General features: G+C 41.2%; 1 protein-coding gene across 1 annotated transcript in view; it reads right to left on the reverse strand.

The window, feature by feature from the left end:
* pycr3 (pyrroline-5-carboxylate reductase 3) overlaps positions 1 to 19,626 on the reverse strand; it is a 34,030-nt gene extending 14,404 nt beyond the window's left edge. Inside the window, exons 1-5 of the mRNA XM_069934397.1 lie at positions 19,590 to 19,626; positions 18,482 to 18,617; positions 14,786 to 14,968; positions 14,361 to 14,484; positions 3,013 to 3,192 (exon numbers count right to left, since the gene is read on the reverse strand). Coding sequence (XP_069790498.1) covers positions 3,013 to 3,192; positions 14,361 to 14,484; positions 14,786 to 14,968; positions 18,482 to 18,617; positions 19,590 to 19,626 — 660 coding nt within the window. The remainder of the gene's footprint in view (positions 1 to 3,012; positions 3,193 to 14,360; positions 14,485 to 14,785; positions 14,969 to 18,481; positions 18,618 to 19,589) is intronic.
* Between the last annotated feature and the right edge of the window lie 383 nt (positions 19,627 to 20,009).

Below are 20,009 nucleotides of genomic sequence, written 5' to 3' on the forward strand. Positions count from 1 at the left end.
TTCGAACAGGTAAGGCCTTCTCCTTCTTCCTCCGTTGTCTTCTCTTCCTCTCTTCTTACCGTTGATTTCGATTTTTCTTTTTTTGTCGCCATCTTCTTTCCACCTTTATACTCACTTTTCTTTAACTTTTATTTCTGTGCCTTTGTGTTTTCCTTTGTTTTTCCCGACTTTTCTGGAGAGGGCTGGAGTTCACCGTCCGGCCACTACTCCATCACGTGACTCCTCCCGGCTCTGCGGTCTTCTTCAAAGGGTTGCTGCCTGCCGAACTGTGGGGCGCCAAGATGCACGGTTTGAGGCGAGATCAGCCCACTGGCGGTGGTCAATGTGGCAGGCACCAAGAGATTTCTTTAGGCAGTCCTTGTACCTCTTCTTTGGTGCACCTCTGTCTCGGTGGCCAGTGGAGAGCTCGCCATATAACACGATCTTGGGAAGGCAATGGTCCTCCATTCTGGAGACGTGACCCACCCAGCGCAGTTGGATCTTCAGCAGCGTGGATTCGATGCTGTCGGCCTCTGCCATCTCGAGTACTTCGATGTTGGAGATGAAGTCGCTCCAATGAATGTTGAGGATGGAGCGGAGACAACGCTGGTGGAAGCGTTCTAGGAGCCATAGGTGATGCCGGTAGAGGACCCATGATTCGGTGCCGAACAGGAGTGTGGGTATGACAACGGCTCTGTATACGCTAATCTTTGTGAGGTTTTTCAGTTGGTTGATTTTCCAGACAACAGCAAATAACAAATAACAAGGGAAGGCTTTTTAAGCATTAAAATGTTTAATTCTCACCAAAAAAAATTGCTGGCCACACCAATCACCAACACGTCCACACCGCTGCCACTAATCCCCAGGGAGACTTTCCAGGCCAGTAGAACACTCACTGGCAAGTTGGTGGGCTCCTGTCTCCCCGATCACTGGAGCTCTTGAGTCCAAATCCTCCCCTAGGTCTACCGCACATGCACACTGGGGAGTCCAGTGGGTGTGTATGGTAGTAGGCCAAGGAGAGGGTTCGGAGTTGGCAATGGGTATTCTGGTGTCCCGTGGAGGGAAGGGAAGGGAATGCTACTGAGCCCGAGGTCCCGCTCCTGCCAAGAGGCCGTTCTCCCTGATGATGCCAGGACAAGAGATTCTTCTGACCACTTGTGGCTGGGAGACAACGGTATGCAATTGAGAGGGAGAGTAGGAGAGAAAAGTCAATAGGGGTAGGTAAAGAAGAAATGGATAGAGGGGAGGGAGTTACCTGAAAAGAGGACAATCGTCGTTCTAATTTCATGTGGAGTAAATTTTTTTTCAAACCTGTGAGGTCAGTTCGGCTCCAAATAAATTTTGGATCAAGAAGGATTTCTGATTTGTTTTGGATATCTTCATTTATCCAGACTTTAATAAAAAATTTGGATAAGTGATGATTTCGGAGAATCTGATTATAGATAATCGGAGTTGTACTGTAGTTGCGTGTGTACAAATACATCGTGACTTTTTGCGTAATGAAATTGCATAGTACATCAATAAATTAAATTACCAAATGATAGAAAAAAAATCGCTAATACATAGAACAGGATAGAAAAATATTCACCGTGGCAGTTAGTGCTAAAAAAAATATGATCTTAAAATAGTGCAGACAGATCTTTGGTCCCAGAGCTCTGGTTGAGGAAACACAAATAATTTAAGAATCCTACCATTAACGATAGGTGGTGGTTTTAATTGTTGTTTGGATTCAGCGATAGATAAGTCAGGTCAAGTTGTACTTAAGAAAAAATTGGCTACAAAGTTATTGTTTTTGATGAAGGAATTGGTTCAAGAAGGCTACTCACAGCCTTCTCAAGGGCAATTCGGTATGGACGATAAATACACTTGGCCACAAAAATTGCGCTTCCTGAACACTTTTGGGACTATTTTATGGATTTTGGGCTGCTGAGCATGAAAATCACCTTAAAATTTTCCTATCAAACCTTTTTTAGATATAACTTATTTTAAAACTTAGAGACATAACTACAGCCAGCTGATTGACAACATGCTTCGAGCATACAAAACCATGAAGTCCAACAAGTCATTTGCATCCCTGCTGATCCTGGTGCCGTCAGTGACGAACACGGAGGAAGGTTTCACCAGGACAATGCGACCATGGAAAAGTAGTATCAGGGCAACTGGAATCCATCGATGCTGGCCGACCATTGTTGGACACTGACATGAGAGGCATCAGATGCTGAGTACAAATGAAAATCAGTGGCAAAACATTTTTGGGTCAGTTGAATTAATTCTATCATTATGCAATTAAATATGCTAAATTCAATAAATGTTAATTTAATGTTTCTCCAACTTCCTAAGTGATACAGCAAATCTGAAATCATCTTTGTGTTCAGCTTGAAGTTGTCTAACATTCTTTTCCCCCCCAGGAGATAAAACTTAATGTTGTCCAATGATATTGACATCAGCACTCCCTGTAGTTGAATAAAGAAATCCTCAGCTACAGACTATTGAAGGAACCTTTTACCATTTCCCAGTTGGGGAGTGCAAAGCAGACTTTTTTTGTTTAACTCCTTCAGAATTCCTGTTCCTGCCTTTTACTTAACACCTTTTCTTTAATTTTAATTTAGACCTACAGTACAGTGACAGGTATTTTGGCCCACGAGTCTGTGCCACCCAATTAACGTACCCACGGTACGTTTCGAACGCTGGGAGGAAACTTGAGCCCCCAGGGAAAATGCACGCAGACACAGGGAGAACATATAAACTCCTTACAGATAGCGCGGGATTCGAACCCCTGTTCCGATCGCTGGTTCTATAGCAGCTAACTGCTATGCCAACTGTGCCACTCAAAAATACACTTGTGCAGAGGGATCCAAATGCAGGAGCAGATTCACTGCTATCTTGCTGCCCAGGTCATCGAGGCTAACGTTCCAATCCCGACGTCTTCAGCAAAAACGTGGAACTACTTCTGGCTCATCCCCACCCCCCCCCCCTTAAACTCGTAATTCTCAGTGGGACGTCAATTCTTTCAGCCCACAGCTACGTACTCACGTTCTCAAGTGTGTCCACGGTAATCCCAGCCGCCACAGAGATGACAATGTGCGCCGGCGTGACAAATGGAAAAACGTTCAACATAACTTCAGGCAGAATGTAAGGCTTGACGGTCAAGAAAAGGACGGTACAATTCTCCACCACAAAACGGTTGCTGTGTGTAATCTGCATTCCAGCTTCCTGGGGGTAGAATGAGAATGAAAAGAAAACAGGAAAGATAACAGATCAACAATCCCCTTCATTGAGCCATACAATATACATCACATCCATGCCAACCAGTGCGTATCTATCCATATTAATCCCATCTGGTGTGCTACAGGGATCGGGGCCAGGTCCGCCGTTGCTTATCATTTATTTTCATAAATGGGATGAGAATGGTGGTGAGCGGTGAGCCGCAGGGGTCGGTACTGGGCCTGCAACTGTTCCCAGAATACAGTAACGATCTGGAAGAAGGAACAGAGTGTAGTGTATCGAATTTTCCTGATGACACTAAATTGAGTTGAAAAGCACATTGTGCAGAGGATATGGAGAGTCTCCACAGAGATACAGATAGGTTAAGTGAGTGGGCAGATGGAGTACAATGTTGGTAAATGTGAATTTATTCACTTTTCCCAGGTTTTGCTTGTAATACCCAGGATATTACAGGCAAAACACTCCCCACTATTGAGTACATCTACAGGGAACACTGCCGTTGGAGAGCAGTAGCAATCATCAAAGACCCTCATCACCCAGCACACGCCCTGTTCTTGCTGCTGCCGTCAGGAAAGAGGTATAGGGGCCACAAGACTCGCACCACCAGGTTCAGGAAACAGTTGCTCCCCCTCCACTATCAGATTCCTCAACAACAAACTCAATCAGGGACTCATTTAAGGGCTCTTACTAATGCACTTTATTGAATTTCTTTGCTATCCCTGTATTGCACAGTTTGTTTTCATCCGTTATCTGTTTACATGTTTACGCTGTGTACAGTTTATTTTTTCCACTACGAATTAGTGGTGATTCTGCTGTGCCCGCAGGAAAAAGGAATCTCAGGGTTGTATGTGATGTCATGTATGTACTCTGACAATAAATCTGAAATCTTTGGAAGGAAAAATGGAAGATCAGATTATTATTTAAATGGCAAGCGACTGCAGCGTGCTGTCGAGCAGAAGGACACGGAGAACTTGTGCTTGAATCACAAACGGTTGGTTTGCAGGTGCAGCAGGCACCTGACGGTCAGGAAAGCAAATGGGATGTTGGCCTTCATTGAGAGAGGGATGGAATTTAGGAGCAGGGGGGGTTCTGCTGCAACTGAGTTGAGGTGAGGCCGCATCTGGAGAACTGCATGCAATTCTGGACTCCTTACTTGAGGAAGGATGTACTGGCTTTGGAGGTGGTGCACAGGAGGTTCACCAGATTGATTCCACAGATGAGGGTTTAGTCTATGAGGAGAGATCAAGTCATCTGGGACTGTACTCCATGAGAGGGGAGTTAAATTAGTCAGGTTTTTTTTTCTTTTCTTTTTTTTTAGATTAGTAAAACATGGTTTAAATATGTTTTATCATGAATCATATTATTAATTCAGATAGAATTTACCCTTGGTTTATATAAAGGGATTTTTAATTTAGTCTTATCTATTTTCTATCCACAACTATACTGGGATATATTATGAGAAAGGGATACCATATGTTAAATACATATATATAGAATTTGATGTCTTAAAGAAACGTTGAATAAATGATTATGGATTGGTTTTTAATTTATATTATATATTCAATTTGTGATATGCATATATATGACCTGTCGTTTATTATTATTAGATGAGTTTGTATGTAGGATTTATTAAACTCGTGAAAAATATTTTAAAAAGAAATAATATGAAAGGCATAGATAAGATTGAGGTAAGAAATTTGTTGCCATGGGGGGGGTGGTGACCAGAACTAGGGGACAGAGCCTCAAGATTCAGGGGAGTAGATTTAAGATGGAGATGAGGAGGAACTGCTTTACCCAGAGGGCGGTGAATCTGTGGAATTCACTGCCCATTGAAGCAGTGGAAGCGACCTCAGTAAATATATTTAAGAGGTGGGGGGGTACGTCACTCAATGCCGTAGGGTAAATTAGTTTAAAAAAAAAAGTACAAAATACGTAATGTTTTAGAATAATTAAATTTTTAAAGTCTACTTAAACACTGAAATAAGACTTTAAAAATGCCTCCAAAGAAGAAAAATCGCTCCAGCCCTACCTGGAGCCCGACATGGAGAGAAGACTAGAAGGGATTTGAGGCCTACATTGAGTTTGAAGCAGGGAACTGGTATTCGAGCTGTTCCCTGGGTGAGTGAAGCTACGGAAAAATCATCCACCGACGTCACTCGCCCACAGCAGCGGAGAGATGGCATGGGGGAAGAACCCAGAATTACACAGCGCGTTTGTGAAAAGTTGGGGCCTTCAGCAACAGCATTGGAAGAGGAGTCAGGCTCACAAGGTAGCGAAGAAGACAAGCAGCAACGTGGAGAGGAGGGAATGAAAGATGTTAAAGGGGAAAAGAACGGGGAAATAAACAGTGAATAAAATGAAGTGAAAGTTAGACAAATTGGATGGGAAAATAAGGAAGAACTGCAACATGTTGAAGATAGAGTGAAAGTAGACATACTGGAAAATTACAGTGGGTCTTAAAGAAGGAGTAGAGGAGCAAAACCCAATTGGCCTTTTCAAAAAATGGATTTCTGAAGTCTTGGGAGCACAGAATTTTGAATACCCTATTGAGATTGAAATCCAAATCAGAACCCGTGTTCTGTGCTAATTAAATTCCTTCGATATTAAGATAGAGAGATCTTGACCCTTGCGGAAGAAGGGGCAAGAACAAGGAAAGGCCTACTTGAGTATGAAGGGGGTAGAGTTTTGTTCTACCCTGATAATAAGTGCAGATCTATTCAAGAGAAGAAGAGAATTTAATCCAGTTAAGAAGGCTCTTTGGGAAAAAGGATATCGATTCATGCTGCGTCATCCTGCAACCTTGAAGATTTCCCAACTGGAGGTCATAATAAATTATTTTCAAATTTTGTGCAGGCAGAAGAATTTGAGCAAGATCTTCCATGAGCGCAGGTGGAATGAAGAATTAGAAACTCTGTTGTTGCTACTGTGTCCTAGATGGACTAAATTTTTTAATAGTTCTGGAGGATTGAATAATTCAGAACAATGATTATTCTCTCTTTGGTGATTTTTTGCAAAATGTTTTATTTATGAATTACATGACTAAAGCTCAAATGGTAAATGTACTGGGGGGGGTGAGGGAGATGAGGTACTAAATGCTACTGGATCATGTGTGCTTTTGTGACCTTGGTTGCACCCCGCAAAATAGAGGGAGGCAGAGCTGTGTATTATTTAAACAGCACTTGCTGGGGTGGGTTACTTTGTCTATATATAGCTACAAATGTTGAAATATATATCCTTTAATTGTATATCTGCTTTCTTTTTATTTGGATTGCCGGAGGAAGTGCGAGTCGACACATTGGACACTGAGTAATGGAGGTAAGGGGAGGAGATTCGCAGGAGGAGGTGGAGGAAGTAATAGTAAAAGGGTTGAATATGGTTTATTAAGCTTAGCAATATTTTGAAATTTGTAAATTTTAATGTTAATGGGTTAAACGAGCCAGTGAAGGGAAAGTGAGTATTAACATATATTAAGAAAATGGGAGTTCACTTGGCTTTTTTGCAAGAACCCCATTTAATTGAAAAAAGAACATCTGAAATTAAAAAGAGATTGGGTTGGATCGTAACTGAACCTGCAGGGAGATATGTCTAATTATTCAGAATTATGGACTTTTTTGAATTTGTATGCACCTAATGTTGAAGATGAGAAATTTATTCAAGAAACATTCCTTAATCTAGCAGATGCACATGAAAATATTTTAAGAGGAGGATATTTTAATTTTTGTTTGGATCCATTTTTAGATAGATTTACTGAAGAAATTACAAGAGCTAAAGGCTACATTGGTATTGATGAGAGATTTAAATTTAATAAATGCATGGAGGAGAATTCATCCTAGAGAAAGGGATTATTCTTTTTATTCAAGTAGACATGATTCTTATTCTAGAATTGATTTATTTTTAATTTCAGCACAGATGCAAGATAAGATTCTAGAAGTGGAATATCAAGTTAGAATTTTGTCTGATCATTCACCTTTATTAATGACGATTGTAATACCCGATAAAGAGAAATCGGTTTATAGATGAAGACTGAATTCATTATTACTAAAAAGAATGGATTTTCGTGATTTTATCAGAAGACAAATTCAGGTATTTTGTAATACAAACTTGAACTCTGTGAATGATAAGTTCGAAATATGGGATGCTCTGAAAGTGCATTTGAGAGGGCAAATTACAAGTTTTACTTCTAAAACCAAAATGGAGTATATGAAAGAGAGATCAATTAGAAAAAGAAATAATGGTTTTGGAAAAGGATCTTCAAAGGAGAAGTTCTAAAGATAAACATAGTCAACTAATTAATAAAGAACTTCAGTATAACACATTACAAACTTATAGTACTGAGAAAGCAACTACAAGAATGAACCGGCGCTCCGAGCAGCGAGTGCAACCAAAGGCCAGCAGTCTGCACAGCGGCATTGGCCCCAACAAGCGAACCGTCGGGTGAACAGCAAGGCCAGCGACCCCAAAATGGCACTGGCCTTACTGCACAGACAAGAGACAGGGACAGCATACAGAGAAGAAGGGCATTGTTATGCAGGAAAGTACATGCGCGCGGGAAACCCGCTTTTGTTATGCATGCTGTGATGTCATGAAAAGGGGGCCACGGCGGGAACAGTGCAAGTATAAAAGTCGAGCCTGAGCCCTTATAAAACTCAAAGCTTAATCTGACTACACTAAGTGTGTGAGTGTGACTTCTTTTGAGTAGTGCGTGGCTACAGTACTATGAATTAGGCGAACATCGCAAAGTACTTGCATGGCAACTAAAAACGAATCAGGTTTCATGAACGATTAATATAATTAAGAATGACTCCAATGTTATTAGTTATAAACCTCAAGAAATAAATGAATCTTTTAAGAGTTTTTATTCTAAATTATATAGGTCGGCATCTTTAAAAGACGGTAATAAATTAGATGGATATCTATCAAGTTTATCAAGATTGACTATGGAATATCAGAAAGAATTGAGTGCCCACTTCACACAGGTAGAGGTGACGGAGGCAATAAATTCATTAAAAGTAATAACTCCAGGAGAAAATGGCTTTCTGTCTGAATTTTGTACAGAATTTAAACAATTTATTAATTCCTATTTTTATGGAAATGTTAGATCAGGCATCAACAACTCACACTTTCTCAGAATCATTTTCAACAGCAATAATAACTGTGACACCAAAAAAAAACTTTAAAACCTTCATCATATAGACTCAATTCATTATTAAATGCATTTTATAACATTATTGCCAAAATCTTGGCAAATAGATTGACTAAATTATTACCTAAATTAATAAATATGGATCAAACAGGTTTTGTAAAAAAGACAGAATTGGCTGATATTGTGGCAAGATAACTTATACATTTAACACAAAAAAAGAGACAAGTGTTGCAGTGGCTTTAGATGCAGAAAAAGCTTTGATAGATTGGAGTGGGACTTTTTGTTTAAGGTGATGGATAAATTTGGATATGGACAGACCTTTATAAACTGATTAAAGTATTATATAATGACTCTAAAGCTAAAGTAGTGACTATTGAACAGATATCCGCTCCATTCCAATTGACGAGATCCAGTAGACAAGGATGTCCCTTATCTCCATCTTTGTTTATATTATCTATAGAGCCACTAGCAGAGGCAATTAGGAGCGATTTTGAAATGAAAGGATTTAGGGTTGGTCAAGAAGAGCATAAGATTAGTTTATTTTCAGATAATGTTCTAATATATTTGACAGAACCTGAGACTTCCTTGCAAAAATTACATTTCAAATTGGAATATGGAAAGATTTCTGGTTATAAAATAAATTGGGATAAAAGTTAAATTATGTCCCTTATAGAAGGAGATTATAGCCAATGTGAAAATATTCAATTCAAAAAATTGCCAAAAAATGGGATTAAATATCTAGGGATTCATATAGATAATAAGTTAAAAAAAATTATATAAATTGAATTATTTGCCATTACTTAAAAAGGTTGAAGAAGATTTTTTAAAAATGGACGATTCTACCTATAACATTAATAGGAAGGGTTAACCATGTTAAGTTGAATATATTCCCAAGAATGCAATATCTTTTTCAAACTTTACCTATAGTTACTACCATAAAGTTTTTTCAGGAATTAAATAAATTTGGAAGGAAATTTATTTGGAAAGGTAAAATGTCAAGAGTTTCTATAGAAAAATTAACATGGCAATATGAATTGGGAGGCCTACAACTTCCTAATTTTAAGAATTATTATCAAGCTGCCAAAATGAGATTTCTTACTTCTTTTTTCTTTGAAGAAAAGCCGGCATGTGTTAAAATAGAATTGGATAAAGCAGGAAAGAGATTAATCGAGGAATTTATATAAAAATGGGATTCAAAATTAATAGCTTGTGTTAAAGAAATACCATGTTGCAGAATTTGATTAATGTTTGGTATAAAATAAATGACAAAATTGGAACAAAAGGAGGCACATTTGGCTAAGATACCTCTGATTCAAAATCGTCTTGTACCTTTTTCAAAGGATAACTAATGTTTAAGTACCTGGTTTAGTAAAGGGATTAAAAAGATTGAAGGTTTTTATGAACAAGGCCAATTAATGTTGTTTGAACAATTCAGGAATAATTAGTTATACTTATACTCACTGTTATTTTCAATTGAGAGATATTTATGGGAAAAGTTAGGTCCATCTACTTGTAGTGAGGTGGAAACTCTCATTAGGAGGGGAAATATTAAGAAATTTATTTCTTCAATGTATCTTTTATTACAAACAGGAACTCCTGAACATGGAGTAAATAAGTCCAGAGGTGGAGTTGGATTTGAACATTATAATTGATGAACAAAGATGGTCAGATCTCTGTCGAGACTGTATGACCAATACTATTAATGTAAGAAATAGACTGATTCAATATAATATTTTACATCAGTTATACCTTATACTTAAAAAAATGAATAAAATGAAATCAGATTTATCAGATCAATGTTTTAGGTGAGGTGAAGAAATGGGAACTTACTTGCACTCAACGTTTTAAGTTAAGACCTTTTTTGGTAGACATGGAATTTTTTAGAATAGGTTATTTCCGCAAAATCCAGATTTATTTTTATTGGGGATTATAGAAGGAACAAGTGGGCAAAGGAGTTAAGGGTTATGGGGATAAGGCTGGAAAGGGGTACTGATGGTAGTGATCAGCCATGATCTGTAAAATGGCGGTGCTGGCTCAATGGGCCGAAGGGCCTACTCCAGCTCCTATTGTCTATTGTCTAAGACCTAAATTTAAAACTATCAGGACACCTACTGAAATTTGTTAAAATTGCATTAGCGGTGGCAATGGAAATGAATCACAGTTACTTGGAAATCAGATTTACACTTGGGTATGGGAAGATGGAATGTAGAAATTCAAAGTTGTATTCCCTTGGAGAAAATTACATATTAATTGAGAAATAATTAATTTTTGCAAATTTGGTGCCCATACATGCAAATTTTAGGAATAAATATGTAAGTGTTCTTCTTGCTTCTCGAGACCTGTGTTAATCCTCTCTAAATTATATAGAAACTCTGGTGGAATCCTGTGTACTGGTTAGCGTTCCTCGGAGCAATCCCTTAAGTTTTTTTTTTCTTTTTCTTTTCTTTTACATTCTATATTATACTTTTCTTATATATAAATTAATTTAGGGGTGGGGGTATGGGGAGAGGGATTATAACCATCATGTAACAATTGCAACTTTCTTAAATTTTTGTTATTGTTTATTAATTACATGCATGGAAAAATGTTAAATAAAATATTTTAAAAAAGACAAGGTTGGATTGATTTCTACACTGTACAGAATTAAGGGGTATAGGGAAAAGGCAGGTAGGTGGAGATGAGCCTATCATCAGATCAGCCATGATCACAGTGAATAGCAGAGTAGGCTCAAAGGGCCAGATGGTGTACTTGTGCTCCTATTTCTTATGTTCTTAATGTCGGTAATATGGTTAGTAAGTTTAAGGAAGACTCCAAAATTGGTTTTAAAGTGGACAGTGAAGTTATCCAGATTAAAATGAAGGTCATACCTCACGAGCCTAAATGAGTTTTTTTGATGAAGTTACAAAAGGAATTGATGAAGGTAGGGTGGGAATTGTGGTGCACAGATAGACCCCTACTTACAATATCCTGACATACGATATTTCAAAGTTATGATGGTTCTGTTCTCGTGTTTTTCGGTGAAATCTCGTGTTTTATCGGTGAAATTTTGTGTTATTTCAGCAAATCTTGCGTTTTTTTTCAGCAAATCTCATTTTTTTGGTAAAATCTCACGTTTTTCGTCCAATTCCAATTTACGATAATTTCAACCATGCGAGTCCCAGAACCAAACCCTATTGTAAGTCATGGTCTACCTGTATATGGATTTTAGTAAGATATTTGATAAGGTCCCCCATGGAAGACTCATTCAGAAAGTCATGAGGGATGGGATCCATAGAACCTTGGCTGTGTGGATTGCCTACAAGAAAGCAGAGGGTAGTGTAGATGGAACGTATTCTGCCTGGAGGTCAGTGACTGGAGGAGTTCGAGCTCTGGGACCCTTGCTCTTTGTGATTTTTATAAATGACCTGGACAAAGAAGTAGAGGGATAGGGCAGTAAATGTGCAAAGGACACGAAGATTGGCAGTGTTGTGGAGAGAGTGGAAGGTTGTCGTAGGTTACAAGATGATGCAGAGTTGGGCAAAAAATTGGCAGATGGAGTCAATCTGGTTAAGTGTGAAGTGAAGAATTTTGCAAGTTCAAATTTGAAGGTGGAGTACATGGTTATGATTCCTAATAGTGTGGAAGAACAGAAGGACTTTGGGGTCCAAATCCATAAATCTCTCAAAGTTACCACACAGGTTGAAAGGATAGTTAAGAAGCCTTATGGTGGCTGGCCTTCATTTCTTGGGAGATTGAGTTCAAGAGCCGAGAGGTAATGTGACAGCTCAATAAATCCCTGGTAAGACCACACTTGGGGCATTGTGTTCAGTTCTGGTCACCTCATTACTGGAAGTGGAAGTTTTAGAGAGGATGCAGAGGAGATTTACCAGGATGCTGCCTGAAATGGAGAATGTGTCTTATGAGACAAGGTTAACAAAGCAAGGGCTTTTTAAAAAAAATAATAATTTTTATTATGGCCCTTCTGGCCCATAAGTCTGTGCTGTCCAAATACCCCAATTAACTTACAAACCCCATATGTTATGAAGGGTGGGAGGACCAGAGCACCCAGAGGAAACTCAAGCAGACACAGGGAGAATGCACAAACTCCTTACAGACACCGCAGTTTTTGAACCCCAGTTGCTGGTGCTCTAATATCATTGCGCGAACTGCAACACTAATCGTGCCGCCATTGGAGTGAAAAAGGATGACAGGTGGCTTAATGGAGGTCTACAAGAGTATGGAAGGCACAGATAGGGTTGACAGTCAGGACCATTTTCCCCGCGTGAGAAAAGCAAACACTGTATGAGGTGAGGGAGGGAAGTTTTTTTTTAACACAAAAAGTAGTGGGTGTCTGGAATGCATTGCTGGGCATAGTTGGTGGAGGCTGGGACAATAGGGACATTTAAAAGACACATGGCACACACATGGATGTAAGAAAAATAAAGGGCTTCAGGCATGAAGTGGAGAAGGTTTAGATTGTTGAGTAGGTTTATAAAGATCGGTACAACAGTGGGTTCAAGGGCCTGTACTGTGCTGATATGTTCCACATTATTGATGAACTGGGAAAGAATGGCAGGTGGAATTTAACTTGGACAAATCTGAAGTGTACACTTTGGTAGGTTTAAATCGGGATTGGACTTGCATGGAGAGTATTGTTGGACACAAAGACTAGGGGGTACACGTAGATAATTCCATGAAAATGGTGACACAGGTCGACTGGGTGGTGAAGAGACATTTATCATGCCTGTGTTCATTGGTCAGGGCATTGAGTATAGGAGTGGGGACATATGCTTCAAATGTGGACAACGTTGGCGAGACCACAAAGCAGTTTTGTTCACTTGGCTACGGGGAAGTTATTATGCTGGAATGGGTGCAGGAGAACAATGTTGGGCTTGAAATACAAGGCTGGATAGGCTGGGACGTTCCTCCCTAAGGCACAGGAGGCCACGACATGCATGGATAAGGTGAATAATGACAGTCTGTTCCTTAGGAGAATCCAAGAAGAGGGCAAAACTCTAGATAAGGAGGGTGAGATTTAGAAGAGGTCATGACGGGACAGTTCTTCACTCTGAGGGTGGTGGGCACATGGAATAAGTTAAAAACACACAGAAATGCTAGAGGAACTCAGCCAGTCTCACAGCTTCTGTAGGAGGTAAGGTTACAGTATTACATACGTTCTGGGTGTGGTGGTATGTAATGAAACCACTAGGTCACTAAGGGTCATCCTGGTGACCTTGTATATAAAGCAGTCAAGAGCTACAGTCTAGCCTTCCAGGTTCGTCTTGCATAGAGACAAGACCTCTTAGTGTACATATTAGTTTATTAAAGCTGTCTTATACTTGGACTGCTGGTGTGGTTATTGTCAGTACACTGGGCAAGACTCTTTACCTCCTATAGATGCTGTGAGACTGGCTGAGTTCCTCCAGCATTTCTGTGTGTTTTTACTACAGTGTCTCTGTGCTTCACTGCACGTGGTGGAGGCAGGGACGTTAGCTTCCATTCAGAAACATTTGGATGACTCTGGGAGGGGGTCCATGCCAGATTCAGGAGGGCCTGTTTCCGTGTGTCCGGATAGCATTCAAAACAAAAATATTATCACTGTATCTTTAATTTAAAAAAAATATTTACAGCACAAGATCTGATTCCAGCCTTTTAAACCCATGCTGCCCAATTACACCCAAACTAACCGACGTTTTGGAGGGTGGGAGGATGCAGGAGCACCTGGGGTAAACCCAAGTTGACACGGGGAGAAAGTACAAACTCCTTCCAGACAGCACCAGATTCAAACCTGGGTCGCTGCCGCTGTAATTGCGACTCGCAAACCGCGCTGTATCTTTGTTCGTGTAATAATACGCAATCCAATTATCAATAAAAAAGGTTAATTCCACAGGATAATGAGGTCAATTTGTGACAAACCAGGAACGCGTCTCCGTTAACATACAAGGGGTCCAAGTTAGGAAAGCGTTACTGCTGTGCCTACCAAATTTGTCCGCCCCTCTAAGTACTTCACAGGTACAAGCCAGACGCTTCTCACCTTGAACCTGTTCAAGTTGTTGTCTGATGGAGCGGAAGCTATTATTTTTCCAGGTTTCACCTTGCCTAAGAAAGGAACAATGCATAGATTCAAATTTCCAGGTCCTTGCAGCACTGACCCACACCTTCACACATTCCCAGAACCACACACAGGGCCCAGGAAAATTTAGCCTGCAAAGATAGGTTCCTTATGAAGAGGATTGTGAAAGACTCTCAGTATAGTGTAAAGGACCTCAAACAATGTGCACAAAGGATTAGATGAAGGAAGGCATTGTCGATAGTGCAACGGTCACAGCTCCCATGATACTATTACTTGCCATCTACTAAAACAGAAATGTAATATCACACAAAACTGCCTGAAGGTAAACAAAGATTCACCCTTACAGTCTGAGAAAATGAAGCAAAAGAGAGCCCCTTCAGATTCACCGAGTGTCCATGGATTCGCTTCCAGCGCTCCCCTGGCCTCTGTCGCCGCACAAACTTCTGTGCCATTCATCAGCGCCCAAGGTCCCGCGGGACCGCACCTTGAACTCAGCATCCTCTTGAATTCCAGCCCCGACACTCAGCTTCCAGGAGCCAGTCTCTAGCAGCCCCTGCGAGTCGCTCAACCTCAAGTCCCCAACAGCTCGTGTGAGCCCCTCGCTGCTCCGCCACTGTGGTCACCGTTCTTAGTGCTTCTCCCTCTCGGGGTTGGTGGGGGGGGGGGGGGGGAGTCCGTTACTGGTCAAAACACAGAAATGCTGGAAGAACTCAGCCGGTTGTGCAACATCCATAGGAGGTAAAGATAGATTGCATGAGGAGTGGGCACTGAGAGACATGCTGAGTTCCTCCAGCATGCTGGGTTCTGACTACAATCACCATGCCTGCAGACTTCAGTGGTTCACTCCCTGTTACTGGTGCCCTTTTCACAGGCCGTTTAAAGCCTGTATAGAGCCATCGGCAGTAGGACCCCAAAGGGGAGCGCTGTGACTCCGCTCCCTGCTCCCCCCAGGTCCCCACCAGCAGCAGCGTTCAACCTCCGGTGCTGCCAGCATGGAGTTTGAGGGATCTCCCTGCATTGGTTTTAACATTACAAGATATAGGAACAGAATTAGGCCATTTGGCCCAACGAGTCTACTCTACCATTTAAATCGTGACTGATGTATTTTCCCTCTCAACCCCATTCTCCTGCCTTCTCTCCTTGACCTTTGACATCCTTACTAATTAAGAACTTATCAACCTCCAATTTAAAATCACCTCAATGATCTGGCTTCTAAGTTAAGAAGCAGTTTGAGTTTGCCAGAGGGAAGTAACCTTGAATATGTGATTACAGATACAATGTTAATCAAAAGATTTATAACAAATATGTATATTAAACTGCAAGAAAAGGAGAATAAGGAAACAAATGGTAAAACTAAACAAAAATGGGAACAAGATTTAAATATAAAGATAAAAAAGGAAACATGGGAGAAATTATGTTCTGGAACGATGAGAAATACAATAAATACGAGGCTACGTATGATACAATATAACTGGTTACACAGGCTATACATTACACCTCAAAAGTTAAATAAATGGGACCCAACAGTATCTGATAGATGTTTTCGATGTAAAAAAGAAATGGGAACAACAATTCATGCAATCTGGACATGTGAGAAAGTAGAAAAATTTTGGGAAGATCTCAATCAGATATTAAATAAAATAACAGAAAACAATATACCAAAGAATCCAGAGATCTTTCTCCTAAGTAACATAAAAAACAAAGAATTTGGAATTGATTTGGAGGATGCACAAAAAAGATTTGTTAAGAAAGCTCTAGCCGTAGCAAAAAAATGTATTATGTCAACCTGGAAATTGGAAGATAATCTGAAAATACAACACTGGTATATAGAAATGAATAAATGTATTCCATTAGAAAAAATTACATATAGTTTAAGAAATAATATTGAAATATTCGAACAAGTATGGGAGCCTTACATTAAATACAATAGCGAAAACCTACCGGGGACAAACATTACCTAAGTTGATGGAAGGAGAAGGAAAGAAAAGAATGGACTCAGTAGAATTTCTGGTGTAATTTTGTTGAATGACAACATTGTCTGACTGGCTTAATGCAACCTAGATTGTATACCTAAAATGGATGAGGGGGGGGGTGGGGGGGGGGTGGGGGGGGGTGGCTTGGGAGGAGGGAGGGGGGGGAGAAAAAGTCACTGTATATGTGTGAAAAAGAAAAAGTGTATATCATGGCTAATGTGATTTATGGTGTGAAAAATAAAAAAATTTAAAAAAAAATTTTTTAAAAATTTAAAAAAAATGATCTGGCTTCGACAGCCATCTGTGGGAATAAATTCCAGTGATGGATAAATGCAACAGATTCAACCCCACCCACCCAACAGCTGAGGAAATTCAACATCTCTGTTCTAAGGTTAATTGTCCACTCTGGTGATGGCTGGAAGAAGCCGTATTATTAAATGCGTGTGTGTGAATAGGTTACAGGTGAAAAAGTGGGGTAGTGGGATTATTCTGTGCGCAGGTGAAGGTTCAAGTGATATGAACCATAGAACATTACAGCACAGAAATAGACCCCTTCTAGTCTGTGCTGACCCATTTTTTTTTGCCTTGTCCCACTGACCTGCACCCAGTCCATAGCCCTCCAAACCTCTCCCATCCTCGTACCTGTCCAAATTCTTCTTAAATATTAAAATTGAGACCGCATTCACCACCTCAGCTGGCAGCTCGTTCCACACACCCCCACCACTCTCTGTGTGAATTCCCCCCTCATTGTTCCTCCTAAACTTTTCCCCTTAACCCATGCCCTCGTTTGTATCTCACCTACCCTCAGTGGAAAGAGCCTGTTTACATTTACTGTCTATCCCCCCCCCTCATAATTTTAAAAACCTCTATCAAATCTTCGCTCCAGGGAATAAAGTCCTAACCTGTTTAACCCTTCATTGCAACACAGTTCCTGAAGTCCAGGCAACATCCTAGTAAATCTTCTCTGCACTCTTTCTATCTTATTTCTGAAGTTATTGTGACCAAAGCTGCACACAAGACTCCAAATATGGCCTCACCAATGTCTTATGCAACTTTACCATAACATCCCAACTCTTGTACTCAATACTTTGATGGGCAATATGCCAAAACAAAAATTCAACCCTTTCTATCTGTGACGCCATTCTCAGGGAATCATGTATCTGTATTTCCAGATCCCTCTGTTCTCCTCAGTGCCCAACCGTTTACCGTTTACCGTGTATGAGGCAGGAACATCCTGCCTACCCACCATTCAGTATGATCTACACTGACCTCCACTCCTTTCCCATTGTTCCCCATAATCCTCAATCTTTCAAATATTATAACAGAAGGAATGGGAGCAGGAGTTGGCCATACACAAATCTATTTAACTGTGTCTCATATATTTCATGAGGCAGCCTCTACCACTTCCTTGGACAGAGTATTCCACAGACTCACTCATCTGTCCTCAATCTGCTCCCCAGAATCTTGAGTCTTAGGTCTCCTAGTTCTAGTTTCACTACCAGTGAAAACAACTTTCCTGCCTCTATCCTATTCACTATTTGAGATGTTTCTATAAGATCCCCTGAATTCCAAAGTTATGCTGTGGCCCCTGCACTTCTGAATATTAACTAGTTACTCCAATGTTACAATTTCCTGTCTTTAGTCCAAGGTGCCAAAATCATGCAGTGTTCCAGACGTGGCCTCCCTAACATCCTGGAGCCTCCCATTCAAACTCCAACCCCTTTACAATAAATGCCAATGTGCCATTTGCCTTCTAAACTGTATGGGCTGAATGGTTTCCTGTGCTGCAAGAAATATGAGCTTGGTCCGATTTGTGTTCTTTGCCAACTGTATCCTAACGAGATAGGTTGGGAAGGGAGAGGCAAAATTCAGCATTTCTGGGTTTAATTTTAACAAAGAAAGCAGGGTGGTTGGAAGGAATGTGATCACAATTCTGTTAGATTGATGGGCTCCTTGCGACTCCAAAGGATCGACACAGGCTGCGAGGTGCTTGCAAACCTCAATGATAGGAGCCACATAAGTTGTGGGTGACTTGCAGTCAAAGGAGCCACAGAGGGTGCAGGTGACTTATGGTCGAAGGATCGACACAGGTTGTGGCAATTGGCTCACGGGAACCGAGATTTGAAAGAGTGCTGAGGGCCTTGGGCGCTGAAGGCTTGCCGATCACATCGGAGGTTTGGATCTAGAGCTTGGATTGCCGATGATTTGAACAGGAGACATTGCAGCTGTAGAGGCTGTGGGAGCACTGGAGGCAAATCCACGGACTATCACTGTCTCTGAAGGGACCCTCTTTTGCTTCTCTTTCTCTTGTTAGGGTACCAGGCAATACAAATGGCAACTCTTCTGTCTGCCTTACGGCAGGAGGAAGGCAATTTTGTTTAATATATGTTCTGTATTATTATATGACAATAAAGTAAACTTGAATCTTGAGATAGGCTGAAGGATCACTTTTTGCACTGCGGAGTTCTATGGTTCCAAAATAGGAATAAAGTCTTCAAATGAGCAGAAACCAAATTTCACTCAGGTTCAAAGAAATTTAGTTAAAATGTTCTGGAAACTGGGCGGGGAGAGGACAAGGGGACGAGTGATGGCGAGGGGACGAGTGATGGAGAGGAGTGATTGGGGAGGGGACAAGGGGAGGAGTGATGGGGAGGGGACGAGGGGAGGAGTGATGGGGAGGGGACGAGGGGAGGAGTGATGGGGAAGGGTGATGGGGAGGGGACGAGTGATGGGGAGGAGTGATTTGGGGAGGGGACGAGTGATTGGGGAGGGGATGAGTGATGGGGAGGGGACGAGGGGAGGAGTGATGGGGAGGGGATGAGGGGAGGAGTGATGGGGAGGGGACGAATGATGGGGAGGAGTGATTGGGGAGGGGACAAGGGGAGGAGTGGTGGGGAGGGGACAAGGGGAGGAGTGGTGGGGAGGGGAGGAGTGATTGGGGAGGGGACGAGGGGAGGAGTGTTGGGGAGGGGACGAGGGGAGCAGCGATGGGGAGGGGACGAGGGGAGGAGTGATGGGGAAGGTTAGGAGTGGTCAAGTGTGAAAAGCCAAACCCCCATTCTTATCCAGGGACACTGAACAGCCAATTTAGTGGAATACAAGTGTGGAAAGGGGCTTAACTTTGCTGATGGCAATAAACTGAGTGGGATAGCAAATTGTGCAGAGGATACAGAGAGATTGGTCGTTCCTGGGATAGGAATGGGGGACCACTTCTAACTGGGACACTGAATGCTTTCACACTTGCAAGGAGCCATCCCCGGGGTTAGGGCGATTCTACCTTCTACCGGTGAGGTCATGACGCATCGAGTGATGGTGGACCTGCCCTAAATCCTGACCAATGTACTATGATCTTATATTTGAACAGAATTAATCGTGCCTAATTATAACATAATTAAGCTTTATGTACAGCACAGTATAAGCCCTAGAGCCCCTGTTGTTGTTGTGTGGACCTATATAAACCTTTATAAGGGACCGTGGGAAAGTGCGAGCAATAAATAGCAATAGCGGACAATTTTTAAACAGGGTGGGAAAGTTTGTAGTGCTACAGCACACAATTTGTATAGCTGGAAAAGTTTATATCACATAAATACCATGAGAAAAACTGATGGCTGACCTGCCCACCCAGAATTCCAAGCAC

The sequence above is a fragment of the Narcine bancroftii genome, chromosome 1, assembly GCF_036971445.1.
Source record: "Narcine bancroftii isolate sNarBan1 chromosome 1, sNarBan1.hap1, whole genome shotgun sequence".
Lineage (NCBI taxonomy): Eukaryota > Metazoa > Chordata > Chondrichthyes > Torpediniformes > Narcinidae > Narcine > Narcine bancroftii.